Source organism: Rhinopithecus bieti, unplaced genomic scaffold (assembly GCF_001698545.2).
Source record: "Rhinopithecus bieti isolate Rb0 unplaced genomic scaffold, ASM169854v2 scaffold_39951, whole genome shotgun sequence".
Classification (NCBI taxonomy): domain Eukaryota; kingdom Metazoa; phylum Chordata; class Mammalia; order Primates; family Cercopithecidae; genus Rhinopithecus; species Rhinopithecus bieti.
This window is the reverse complement of record NW_016816406.1, coordinates 126,525-140,373: the sequence shown is the minus strand read 5'-3', so window position 1 is coordinate 140,373 and position 13,849 is coordinate 126,525. Positions and strand designations below refer to the sequence as shown.

Sequence of the window (13,849 nt, the reverse complement as noted above, 5' to 3'; positions counted from 1 at the left end):
GCTGAGAATAAACTAGAACCAGCATCTCCAGGCAGATTAGCTAGCCTTAGGTAGATGTAAAGAAGACAACCTGACTCTTTTCGGAAACATTCAGAGCAGCCTCTACCTCCAGGATCATGGAGGTTCTCCACGTTCCTCCTGTTCTGCCTCCAAGCACCCCTTCTTAGCTGCACAGCGAGGAACAATGCTGACAGAGCAGACAGTTTGAGATCTGTAACATCCTAATGAGAATATTTCTAAGGAGAATATTTGACTTTTCTCACTTTCTCTGCAGAGAAACAAATTGTCATTCTCCTCTTACAGAGGGCCAGTGGAGTGTGTCTGGGTCAGCTGAGTGCCTATATCAAAGCTCCCAGCCTTGAAAAAGACACCCTGTTCCCAGGCCTCAAGATATTGAAACATTAATTAGATAATTTAAAGTAGGGTTTTCTTCTACAATGTCTGAAGAAGTGACCTACGCAACACTCACATTTCAGGATTATGCTGGAGCAAGGAATAACCGACATGGAAATAACCTAAGAAAAAAAGGTAGGAGTTCAGAGAACACCAGCTGTGTCCTTGGGGAGTGGACAGGTGTTAAATGATTTGAGGTGCCAGCTTTAATGCTGGTGTTAAAGACAGTGTGCTGTGAAATCTCCAAAATGGGGACAAATCTTGTGGAATGTCTTAGAAGAGTGAGTGTTCCCAAGGTTGAAGCGAAAATATGTGGCTTTCAGAACCTCTTTAAAATTGTGTAATATCACTATGTTTCAGGAAGCTCTGTGTTGTAGAGAAAAATTCTGACTGGACATGCCAGAAATTGAGCCCGGGGAGTTAGAGATTTCTTTTTATGAATATAATCCTTGATATTTATACCTTGTTAGAGATGCGAGGAGGATATTCTTTCAGAAACCAGATTGGAGGCTTCTAAAATAGAGAAGGTAGAGGGCATTTTTCTTTTAGATGATGTAGGTTACTTCAGAGAAAACTGGAAGATGAGTGAGTGGATTAGAAATGGATCAGAGCTAGTTTCTCTTTTGTCAGTATTTTTTCAAATTTTAGGGTAGTTGAAATCCAAGTATAATTTGTAATGTTGAACCAGCAATAATAGTATCTGGGTAGTATTTTATGTACATTATATACAGATATAATTGTGATGACAATGCACAATAATGTTCGAATATTAGTATTTTCTCCATTACATAGATGGAAGAACTGAGGCTGAGAGAAATGAGATAATTTAAGCAAGCTCACACAACTGCTATGTGGGGAAGCCCAGATGCAGTGCTGGTCTTCAGCTCATTCTCTTATGCCTAATTGGAATAAATAGCAGTCTCCATGTTCAAGAATCAAATCAGATTCTGTGGACATAAGACCACATCTCTTATTTTCAGATATGTTAACTATCCAGGTTCCCCTGAATCATGTCAGTCATCTGAACTTCTTTCTTCTGCCCTCTAGATTTATGTTTACGTTTTGTGTGGTACATGACATTTGAGGGAAGGATATTTACAAAAAGATGATGGGAATAGACTTTGCATGTGTCTAATAAAGGTGGTTCCACATTTTTGCCTTTTTTTTTTTTTAACTTCTAATTCTAATCTGTGAGGAAAAAGGGAGGTGTGGATATGGTGCATATAAGTACACCTGGAGACTAATGCTATATCTAAAATATTGGGCTAGATGTTATTTGGACCTAAATCAAGGAATACGAAGCTAAGGAAAATATGACAATCATTGATATTGTAGACAACAACTACTACGAGTAGGATGCTAATGGCTTTCTGGTCTATTCTGCTGTTTGTAAGTTAGACTGCACATTCTTTCCTTCTTTCATTCAGTATTCATTCATTATTTATTAGGTGATAAATAGCATGAATAATAGATAAGTTATTGTTAACAGGTAAAAGATACTTTAAAAAGTAGAATCCACTTTTACAAGGCAGATAGAACATCTGCCTTATGGAGACTTTTCAGCTCAAAAGCTTGAGGTGTCTCCTACTGTCAGTATCATCCAGAAAAGCAGTTTATAGATCTCTCATTTATGAATTCAATAAACTTGAGGAAGAAAAGTGGGTAATGATGTAAAGCAAAAACCTTGAAATTAGGAGAAGCTTCCTCTTAAAGGGAAGAAGAGCGGTGGAGAAATGGAGGGGAACCAATGACGGCACCCTCGTTGCACTTCATATTAGGTATTTTCTTTTCTTTTCTTTCTTTTTTTTTTTTTTTTTTTTTTTGAGACGAAATCTCGCTCTGTTGCCCAGGCTGGAGTGCAGTGGCCAGATCTCAGTTCACTGCAAGCTCCGCCTCCCGGGTTTACACCATTCTCCTGCCTCAGCCTCCCAAGTAGCTGGGACTACAGGCGCCCGCCACCTCGCCCGGCTAATTTTTTGTATTTTTTAGTAGAGATGGGGTTTCACCGTGTTAGCCAGGATGGTCTTGATCTACTGACCTCGTGATCCGCCCGTCTCGGCCTCCCAAAGTGCTGGGATTACAGGCTTGAGCCACCGCGCCGGGCCCCATATTAGGTATTTTCTAAATGAGGGCATTAAAGGAGCAAGAAAGAAATGTTAGTATCTGGAAGCTCCCTAAGTGTGAGAAATAAACAAACCAAAGCGAAACAAGCACAAAGCAGTTCTGTTTGCTAATTGCTTTGTGGGCTTTCTCCAGGGCATCCAGCTCCATCTCCCATTTGGCGTCATGCTGCCCTGGGTCTGCTAACTCTTTGCCTGATGTTGCTGATTGGGCTGGTGACGTTGGGGATGATGTGTAAGTATATCCACATCGAACCCAACAAAAGCAACTAGAAAACATATGTGTAAACCATGTGTAATCAGCTTGGATTGCAGATGGGTCCTAGCATCCTGAATCCTCTGATACTTTTCTGCTGTCTCATATATCTCCTATTCGTCATATCTTCCCAATAAACCGGCAAAAGACATTATCAGGATGTGGTTCTAAATTCATTGTTTTATCTTGGTAAGCTAAACTGGACTTAAATGAAGACTCTTTGTTTCTAGTTATTCATTAGAATAAAGAGCCTCTTTTCTGCCTAGACACATATTCACTTATCATTCCAAGGCTGAGAAATAAAGTCAAGAAATATGTACTGAAGGAAGTGCGTGCTATGTTATTTACCTGGAAGACTTAGCACTAGACTAGGCTCAGTCTGCTTACATGAGACTTCTCTAGTGGAGAGAAATCTTCCAAGTAACAGCAGCAGCCTGATTTCTATGAATGAGAAAGACATATAAACAAGGAGGAAGAATGGCCTGATAGACTTTACCAACTAAGAGAGTTGAACCATCTCCACATGACAATGGAAGCTCCACTCTCAAGCACCACGGCCACAAAGTAACGTTCTATTGATTCTGACCCATCCTTGGGCAGTTGGGGATGAACATGGTAGGGAGTTCTTGAGTAATGAGAAAAATATCCTGAGAATACAAACTTTATAGAGTTGTTAAGTATATGGTATACAGAGTAGTGAATTGGCATGCTATTCACTTACAGGGAACTCATAGTCAAGAAAGTTAATTTGCTGAATGATACTAACATCTCCTCTGCTACATTCATTTCTTTTTAATGATTTAATGGATAATTTTTTAAGATTTAATGGATAATTAGGATTTGGACATATCTTTCTCAACATAAAAAGAGGTTAATGATGTACCTTGCTCTTTTGAAAAGGAATATGATGTTTAAGCAGCAGTGACAGATATTCTGGAGTCAGTCAGTATGAGATTAGCAGCTGATCTTCTACAATAATGTATATTTAAAAATTAAGTGAAAATGCAATAACATATGTCCATTGGTTTGATATAGAAGGGTGACATTTCTTTTCTAAAATTTAGTGCTTTTGGTGCAGTGTTTCTTAAATTTGTTGGCTGATGAAGCACCTTAAATGCTTATGAAAAGGGCATATTCCATGGACCCATGACCAGAAATGGTCTGATGTGCCATTAAGATCTGTTTTTTTTTTTCCTTTTGGTAAACAAGCATCTCAGGTCATCTGCAGAGTTTGCGATAGCCATTGTCCCAAAGAATGCTGTTTTCATTAAAACAACAATTACACCATCTATCTCCAAATAAAATAAAACAAAAATAAAATAATTTCACAAAAATGAGTGGCAGAATGACTAGCCCTTCCTTAGATGTGATGTCAGAAATACATAATTATTAAATCATTATTTTAATATAGTGTAATAATAAAAATGTAAATAAAATTTAAAAGAACTATAAATAATTTGGAATAGAAAGGCATCTGGTTTGTTTCTTGCATGATACCTTGAATACTAACAGCTACTAATAAATCTTGAACAATTAAGAAACGTTTCTGTCACAAGAATTATCTACAGTTATGAGAATAGAAGAATATATGAACTTGTCTCCTGTCATGTCTTGGAGTTTTGCAGATATCTAATGACATTAACTCAGATTCAGAGAAATTGAGTCAACTTCAGAAAACCATCCACCAGCGGCAGGATAACTTATCTCAGCAACTGGGCAACTCCAATAACTTGTCCATAGAGGAGGAATTTCTCAAGTCACAGATCTCCAGTCTACTGAAGAGGCAGGAACAAATGGCCATCAAACTGTGCCAAGAGCTAATCATTCATGCTTCAGGTAATCAGACTTAGACCTGCTGACCAGTCAGATGGCATATGTCGCCCTGGTCTAAGTTGATCACATGCACCACCTCAGAATATTGAGTTATGTCATCCAATGAACCTCAATGATGTTGCACCAAATTTACAGACAGCAAGGAAATATACGAATTCACTTAATATTTTTGAAACCATAGGAAAATTTGGGAAGTATCTTGGAATGATACCAACCCAGATACTTCAACCCCTCATTTTATTAACTATTTCTAGGTGATCCTGTTGTTATGAAAGCTTAAAAGCACAGCTGATAATTCTGAGGCCAGAAGACTAAGCCCTGAAAAGAGAATCCCTATTGCCCCAACCCATAACCAGGGGTCACCTTATTTTCAGAGGCTTCTAAAGCAGTATGCTTTCAGGGTGCTGGCTCTCAGACCATGTTGTTCAATTAAATGATTTTGTTTCAAAGCCTTCTCCAGTCACTCCAGGGTCATTCAGTTTATATTATTGGGTATAATTTCCTTTTCAGACCACAGATGTAATCCATGTCCTAAAATGTGGCAATGGTACCAAAATAGTTGCTATTATTTTACAACAAATGAAGAGAAAACCTGGACTAACAGTAGAAAGGACTGCATAGACAAGAACTCCACCCTAGTGAAGATAGACACTTTGGAAGAAAAGGTAGGATTGAGTCTCTTTCTCTAGTTCTAGACATTATCTATACAATGAGAGAGAAATAAATAAAATATCTGATTCACATGATGGAAATTCAGTGCATCTTGAGTTAGAATTAATACATGAATTTAATGAATGTTCTCATCTATCTTAACTCTGCAAACTGGAATGTGGCACTCACATAAAACTTTTTCTCCGTTTTCTCAGGATTTTCTTATGTCACAGCCATTACTGATGTTTTCATTCTTTTGGCTGGGATTATCATGGGACTCCTCTGGCAGAAGTTGGTTCTGGGAAGATGGCTCTGTTCCCTCTCCATCCTTGTACGTCTCTAACTATTGAGGGTAAACACAAGTTTTCCATGGAATCCTGGGAAAATTAATAATGATTGTGAGAATTATAAACACAGACATAAAAAGAGGAGTACAACATACTGAGAAAAGAGCTCCAGTAACAAATATTGAAAGGAGGTATAGTTCATTTCATCTCTGTGACACATTTATGGCAAGGCACTGAACTTTATCTTTTGGTAGAAATGTGTTTATTTAACACACATACACCTAATACTACATTCAAAGGATTTTATAAATATTAACCCTTGAAAAAAGCACTGTTATATTCCCATTTTATAGGTAGAAATATTATCACAAAGAGATTAAGTAACTTGCCTGAGGTCACTCAGCTCATAAATTACACTTTAGGGACTGTGCACTCAGTCACTCAGCTGTTGTGATTCTCCATCACCTCCAATCAAAAAGGGTACTGCTGGTCATAAGAACACACATCCACACAGTTATTTATACCAAATAACTGTCAACCATTTTCTAACAAAAAGTAAGACTGAATTGACTGACTAGTTCAACAATTAGTGCCATGTTGAGGACTTGCAAATTACAACATATGGCCAGTGTCTTTTATGAATTAAAATGAACTGAACCTTCCACTTCAAGGTTTGGATGAGAATATTTAAAGGACAAATAGAATATATAACACTTGGAAACTTTCAATTTTTTTAACTATTTAAAGTTATGAAAAAATAGATGTCAACAAAATGTGAGGGGATATTAGGTTTGTAAATTCTTTCACAGAAGTGAGAAAAAAATATTTTTGAGAACACCTTCACTCATAAGTACATGAAAGGAGGATACGTAATTTAATATTTTAAATCATAATAGTATAATAGTATTTTATATTAGATAAAATTTAAGATCATTGGCATCTTAATGGATTTTTAAATTTTTTATTGATACATAAGAGATGCATATGTTTTGGGGTACATGAGATAATTTGATATATTCAGATAGTGTGTAAAGATTAAATAAGTGGAATTGGGATATCTATCAATTTAAATATTTATCTTTTCTTTGTGCTAGGAGCATTCAAATTATTATTTTCTCATTATTGTGAAATGTACAGTAGATTATTGTTAATTGTATTCACCCTAATAATCTATCAAACACTAGGTCTTACTTCTTCTATCTAACAAGATATTTGTATCCATAATGGCTTTTTATCTACCTTCCTCCCCCAACAAATAATTATCCACCCCCCCTCCCTCCTGTTTCACTCTTTAAAGCATGTTGTCAGTTTTCTTAAACTGAATAATAACCACTCATCTTCTGTCAAAGATACCATGCTTCAGCAGTGACTCAGCAGTTCCTTAAATCACAAACAATGCTAGGTCTATTACTTTCTCCCTGGATACACTTTATCTTCATCCATTTCCCAATGTTTCATCGTGGCTACTTCTACTCAAACACTAATCCCCCATTCTCTAATCACCATTATTAATCATATCAAGTCAACTAGTCTGGTTTCACACTAATAATAACGACAAAAAGCACATGCAGAGTAATACACAAACAAAAAAAGTGACAGTTACTCTTCGTGACAAGAGCAATACTCGGCATGAACTGATTCATATTAATCTGAGGTGTTGCTACTAGACTGAGGGTTTCCAGGAGTAGTACCATCACATCGTGTAAACACATTCCACGTTGGAATCTAAGATGTGTCCCTTCTCCCAAAGGGATTTTAATCATCCTTGGCCTCTCTACTCACTCTTAATCAAAGTGTGAGGGAGGTGGCCCCCACAGCAGGCTTCGGAACCTACATACCCTGGCCCCTGAGACATGCAGCTATCAGATAAGCCAGCATGTCAAACTCAGGTTAGAGAGACTGAGCTTCCAGATTGTAGAACCATTTCCTTGACTACTGAGTAAAAGCCCAGGCTAAGATTTAGTAAGCCTAGCCCTGAAGCAAGAAAAGAATATGGCAGTGTAATGCAGGTCATTTAGGAAAAAACAATATTGGGCACACAGAAAATTTAGACCTGATGAGTATAATTTTCTAAAGACATTATTTCAGGGTTAACATCACTTTCTTAGCAGAGGAAGTGAATACTATTGTCAGCACCATATCTATACAGTCATTCATTTCCTCTTTTAACGTCTGTCTTGTTCTCTTTTTACCCACCACATATGTATAACTATGTGAAAAGTTATATTTGTGCATAGTAAAATGTGATAGCTTTTTATAGCAGAACGTGATTTTATTTTATGTTTTCTTCATAAAGTCCCGAAGGACTTCAAGTACTTCTAATATAAGCTGAACTGAGTAGCTTTCATTAATGGAATTCCATATTTCTGAAGGACGTACAAATTCTCAGCCCAGGATTTAAGTATTTTCTTAAAGAATTCTACCTGGGATCATGATCCACTTAAAATAAAGAACCCAGATGTGCCAGCTCTAGGCAGATTTTGTGCCAGTTTTACGCAGTTTCAGATTTTGAAGGTTTGTGGAGGCAGGAGTCTCTCAATATTCAGATACATGACACTGGCTGTAAGAGCAACTGAGCGCACTAAATAGTGATCATATTTCAAATATAGAATTTATAATACATTTCAAATTAATTTTCAGATTTAGTACTAAAGAACTGGACCAGATCAATGGATCCAAAGGATGTGCTTATTTTCAAAAAGGAAATATTTATATTTCTCGCTGTAGTGCCGAAATTTTTTGGATTTGCGAGAAGACGGCCGCCCCAGTGAAGATTGAGGATTTGGATTAGTATGCTTCTTCCAAATTCTCCAAGAAGTAAGAGACTTGGAGAGGAAAGAGGAAACCATGGTACCAGAGCCAAAACCAGCTTTTAAAATGACTCTGTATTTACATCATCAGACAAATGAACTTGTTTAACAAACGTTCTCCAGTTCCTTGTCTGACATCTTCTGATTTGATATTATTATTCGGTCTTACAATTATCCCTGGGGACTAAGGGGAATAGCCACACTATGGCTTTATGATTGTCTCAAAATCATTTCACTGAATTTCTTTGCCTGTCTTACCTTATTATTATATTGTCACGTGTGCACTAGGGTGATATTTAAAAACTAGGGTGATAATTAAATATTTAAAAACACAGGCCACAGCACTAGAACAAGGTCCAAGAGATGCCTGTTGTGATAGTTGCTGGATCACGTGGAGGTCTGGGGCATCCCAGGCTAAGGATCCTGGTAGCTGGGGCTGCAGCACTGTATCAACTGATTTGGAAATATTTTATTTTAGCAAATGTTTGTACCACTGTGAACCAGCTAAGTGTCACCCTGCACTTGCAAAATAACTTTTCTTCTCCAACAACCCTACAAAAACAAGTATTTTTATTAATCTTTAAAATTTAGGTAACTTGTAATCTAGGTGAAGAAGCATAAGCATTTAATATTTACTTTTTTTGTTTGTTTTTTTTTTTTTGAGACAGTGTCTCACTTTGTCTCCTAGGCTGGAGTATTGCGATGTGATTGGCTCACTGCAGCCTTGCTCCCCTGGGCTCAATCAATTCTCCCACCTCAGCCTCCAGAATAACTGGGACTACAGGGATGCAACACCATGCTCAGCTAATTTTTGTATTTTTTTGTAGAGACGAGGTTTCACCATGTTGCCCAGGCTGGTCTCAAACACCTAGGCTCAAGCTATCTGCCAACCTCAGCCTCCCAAAATGCTGGGATTACAGGTGTGAGTCACTTTCCCTGGCCAATATTTATATGTTTATTATTTATTTAAATTAGTAATATTGATGTTATTGATTTTGTAATCTGGGTGTTATTATAAAAATATATTCTCTTACAACTGATGTTTTATTTCCCTCAGAAAAGTCCTAACAAACTGTTTGAAGACATCAAAATATAAGAACCATTATCTTTAATTATTTAGACCTTTCCTGAATCACAGTTTGTCAGTGTTCCTGCACACTAGATGCTAAATATTGTAAATCTAGGGTTCAAGATTTTTCCTGGAACAAAATTGCTGATTTCGGAATACTGGTAAAGGATATAGTTTTCCATTTATCCTCACATCGTTCATAGCTATATATAGGCAGAAAATAATGGTGAAATTAGCCTTTGATACTGACTTTGCTAGATCAGAAATCTAGAATTTACTGGAAAATTGATATAATCCAAGTTCAAAGTTAGATGCATTTCAGTCCTTTGACAGTCCCTTGAAACTACAACTTCATACATACCATCTAGTAGCTTCTTATTCTCTAAATATTTAAAATTATGAACTAATCAGTGTTTTATATTTGCACCAACAGAAACTGTAGAATAAAGGAAAAATGTCAATGTGAAAATTTAGTAAGAATTACAAACAATATATTTAAGCACAACTTTTGAAATACAATTGTCATAGTTCAAGTAAACAGAGTGTCTTAGCTCTTATACAGGATTCAAACATAAGTTACATACACATGGATTAAAGAAGAAACTTGATTCTTTCATTTCTCTTTAGCAGTTTGCCCCTGGCATTCTCACAAAGATAAAATTATTTATTAAAGTTCAAAATCTCTGCCTCTGACTCCCACACATTTGGGTTTCGTTTTATTCCCAGGAGAAAAATAACTTCTTTCATTCCTCTATTTCTAATAAGAAGATCTACTTTTAACAATTAGAATACCTTAATTGGTTATTTTGTTCCTATTAAGAAGTTACAGGGTTTTTTCTGGTATCTTGTATATTTTAATTCTTATTTCATGTAAACTCTTTTATACTCATTAAAAGTTCTGTTTCTGACCTCACAGTGCTCTGGATCTTGATCAGCTCTTATTACTAAGAGCCTCCTCCCTGCTGCCCTGCTATCATCGTGTTATCCCTGACGGCCTCTACAGTAGATGCAGAAATCCAGAGTTCTCAAGATACATTAGCCCTTTGTGTCAGAATGCTTCATCCTTTGATTCTGATAACTTAGCTTATGAGACAGGGCTTGTTTCCAGAAATTTTCATCTCTTTCTTTTTCTTCTCTCTTCCTTTCCTACTGCCCCCAACACCCTCTCCAGTCAAAATCCCTGAGATATTTTATTTATATATACAGGTATGTGCAAATGGTATATTTTTAGGGGAAAGACCATTGATATGGTTTGGATCTGTGTCCTTACCAAATCTCATGTCCAGATGTAATCCCCAATGTTGATGGTGGTGCCTGGTGGGAGGTGACTGGGTCATGGGGGCAGATTTCTCATGAATGGCTTAGCACCATCTTCTTGGTGCTGTTCTCATGATAGTGAATTCTCACAAGATCTGGTTGTTTAAATGTGTGTAGCATCCCCCCCAACCCCCACACCACACCCTCTCTCCTGCTCCTGCTCCAGCCATGTGAAGTACCCACTCCTCCTTCATCTTCCATCATGACTGTAAGTTTCCTGAGGCCTCCCTAGAAGCCCAGCAGTTTCCAGCATCATGCTTCCTGTACCACCTGAAGAACTGTGAGCCAATTAAACTTTTTTCTTTATAAATTACTCAGTCTTGAGTATTTCTTTATAGCAATGTGAGAATTTAATGTGGGTTCCAAACATGGCTTCACATCAAATTTACATGAATAGTACCTTAAAGGCACAGATATTTGGGTCACACATCAGATCTATAAAATCAGAATGACTGGAAGACAGAAATGGAGAATCTGTAAGTTTCTCAAACTACACAGGTGATTTTTATTAACTCAGCCTGAGTGGCAATGTTTGGATAAATAACATCAATACTAACTCCCTGAGCAAATAGGCCCAGAGACAAAGGTGCTGGAACCATCTTCAAATTGGATGGCTCTTTCTGCAATGTTAGCAAAATTAGTTTGGTTTGTGCAGACCACATTAGGTCAGGACAGGTCAGAATTGGGACAGATGTAGTGACAATTCTTAGCTATTTCACTGTTGTAATCTTAGCCAACAGCCCTTACTGAAGGTATTAATTGGCATGGTCAGGATGGACAAGTGATATGAAGTTTGATCTATCTAGCTCTTTGAAAATAGTTTTCAATTTTTCTGCACACTGAAATTATACTGGGGAGCTTTGAGGAAATACTGATGTCTAAGATTGTTCCACCTCTTAAGATGCTGATTTCAATGATGAAAAGTGTAGCTGGATTATTTAAAAAAATTAAAGTTTCCTATATGATTCCAATGTGAAGCTAAGGTTGAAAATCCTTGTACTGAGGTAGGCCCAATGGCCCTTATTCCAGTAAAATAGCCAACCCTCCATTATATATTAAGAAAACAAGTGAACTAGCTCCATTGGTGATGAATACACATGGTTGAGACAGGGACAATAGTGTTGATGGCATATTCGAGGCTGCATACAAACATATATAATCATACTTGTATATATTTGTACTTACATGCAGAAGGATTTAGACATATTAGTTTTCCTCAGGGTGGGTATGATGGAGTCAAATTGGGCAAGAAGGGGAGATGATACACTTTTGGAATGAGAATCCACTGTGAAGCTGAGAACTGAAATCAAGAGTCAGATTATAAACAGGTGGCCAAAATTAACAATGTGGTCCTCAAGCAAATGTAACTTTTTGTTCCACAGGTATATTAGTTTTACTGAACAAGTAACTACAAGTTGGACACCTGTCTGTCTGACGTCCTTCCTTCCTTCCTTCCCTCCTTCCTTCCTTTCCTTCCTTCCCTCCCTTCCTTCCTTCCTTCTTTCTTTTCCTGCCTCCCTCTCTCCCTCCCTTCCTCCTTTCTTCCTTCATTCTTTTCTTCCTCTCTCCCTCTCTTTCTCTCTCTCTTTTTCAGGGTATATAACAATATAAATATAATAAAACACATCTCCATGCCATGGAATATTATTTAGCCTTTAAAAAGAAAGAAGTCCTCCCACTGCAGCAACATGAATAAATATGGAGAATGTTATGCTAAGTGAAACAAGCCAGATACAGAAGGACAAATACTACATGATACCATTTGTATGAGGAACTTCAAATAACCAAACTCATAGAAGCAGATAGTAGAATGGTGGTTGCCAGGGATTAGAGGAGAGGGAAATGAGGAAGTGTTAGCCAAAGGGTAGAAAGTTCAGTTACACAAGATGAATAAGTCCTAGAGATCTACTGTACAGCGTAGTGCCTATAGACAACAATAGTACATTATATATTTAGAATTTTCTAAGAGGGTAAATCTTATGTTGTGTTTTTATCATACAAAAATAATAACAATAAATAAAGAAGGTGGGAGGACTTTTCAAGATAATGCCTATGTTTATGGTACACATTGTTGTGATGGTTTATTTACATTGCATACTTATCTACAAACATTAAGTTGCATATATTACATATGTACAGCTTTTAAATGTCAATTACATCCAATAAAGTGTTTTTTAAAGAAGGCGTATTTATGAATGAGGCAACCAAGTAGGGATGGCATGCCTAGTGGCTTCAAATCAGCCAACATCAGACCAGCAACAGAGGCTGTGGAGGGAAACAGCAATACATAAGGCAAGAAAAGTGCCTCATCTTGAATTATAGCTCCCATAATCTTCACATGTCGTGGGAGGGACCCAGTGAGAGGTAATAGAATCATGGGGGCGAGTTTTTTTCTGTGCTGTTCTCATGACAGTGAATAAGTCTCATGAGATCTGATGGTTTTATAAAGGGGAGTTTCCCTGCCACCATGCAAGACATGACTTTGCTTCTCCTTTGCCTTCCACCATGATTGTGAGGCCTCCCCAACCATGTGGAACTGTGAGTCAATTAAACCTCTTTTCTTTGTAAATTACCAAGTCTCGGGTATGTCTTTTTTAGCAGCATGAGGACAGACTAATACAGTAGACCAAAAGAACTACATTTTTAATCATAAAAGGAATGAAAATTACCAAACAATGTCTCCTAAGGGATGTAAGGGCATCCTGGTTATAAGAATTCCAACAGGAATTCCAACTCATTTTTTAAAGTGAGTAATTTTTAATTTTCTAGTAATGCATATTTCAGTCCACATATTTTCCCAGTATTTGAAATTGCATAGATCTCACTTAATAATAGACCAGAATTTACAAATTTACTCTTAGGTAGTTTGTAAGAGATGTAAACTAGTATCATACCAGGTATTATAATCCTGGCAAAAAATAAGCTTACTGCATTCCAATCACTTTCATTATAGATTATCTGTATGAAGTAACCTCTATGTAATCAGAGGGTTAAATAGGAAATTCATTTCATGGAGGTGAATCAATGTGGTTAAGGGCACAGACCATGCAGTAAAACTAACTGCCTGCCTTCCTTCCTTCCTTCCTTCCTTCCTTCCTTCCTTCCTTCCTTCC

General features: G+C 37.1%; 1 protein-coding gene across 2 annotated transcripts; it reads left to right on the top strand.

Moving 5' to 3' along the window:
* Positions 1-304: 304 nt before the first annotated feature.
* CLEC12B (C-type lectin domain family 12 member B) lies at positions 305-8,965 on the top strand. 2 transcript variants are annotated; one of them, XR_001881987.1, is made up of 6 exons: positions 305-528; positions 2,650-2,748; positions 4,387-4,605; positions 5,113-5,267; positions 5,469-5,731; positions 8,181-8,965. XR_001881987.1 is itself a non-coding variant. In XM_017854841.1 (6 exons), exons 1-6 carry the CDS (start codon positions 438-440, stop codon positions 8,329-8,331), a joined length of 831 nt encoding a protein of 276 aa, XP_017710330.1. In that variant the 5' UTR covers positions 305-437; the 3' UTR covers positions 8,332-8,965. The 2 variants fall into 2 exon arrangements, 1 of the variants encoding a protein (XP_017710330.1); XM_017854841.1 differs by having other exon boundaries at positions 5,469-5,584.
* The last annotated feature ends 4,884 nt before the right edge of the window (positions 8,966-13,849 follow it).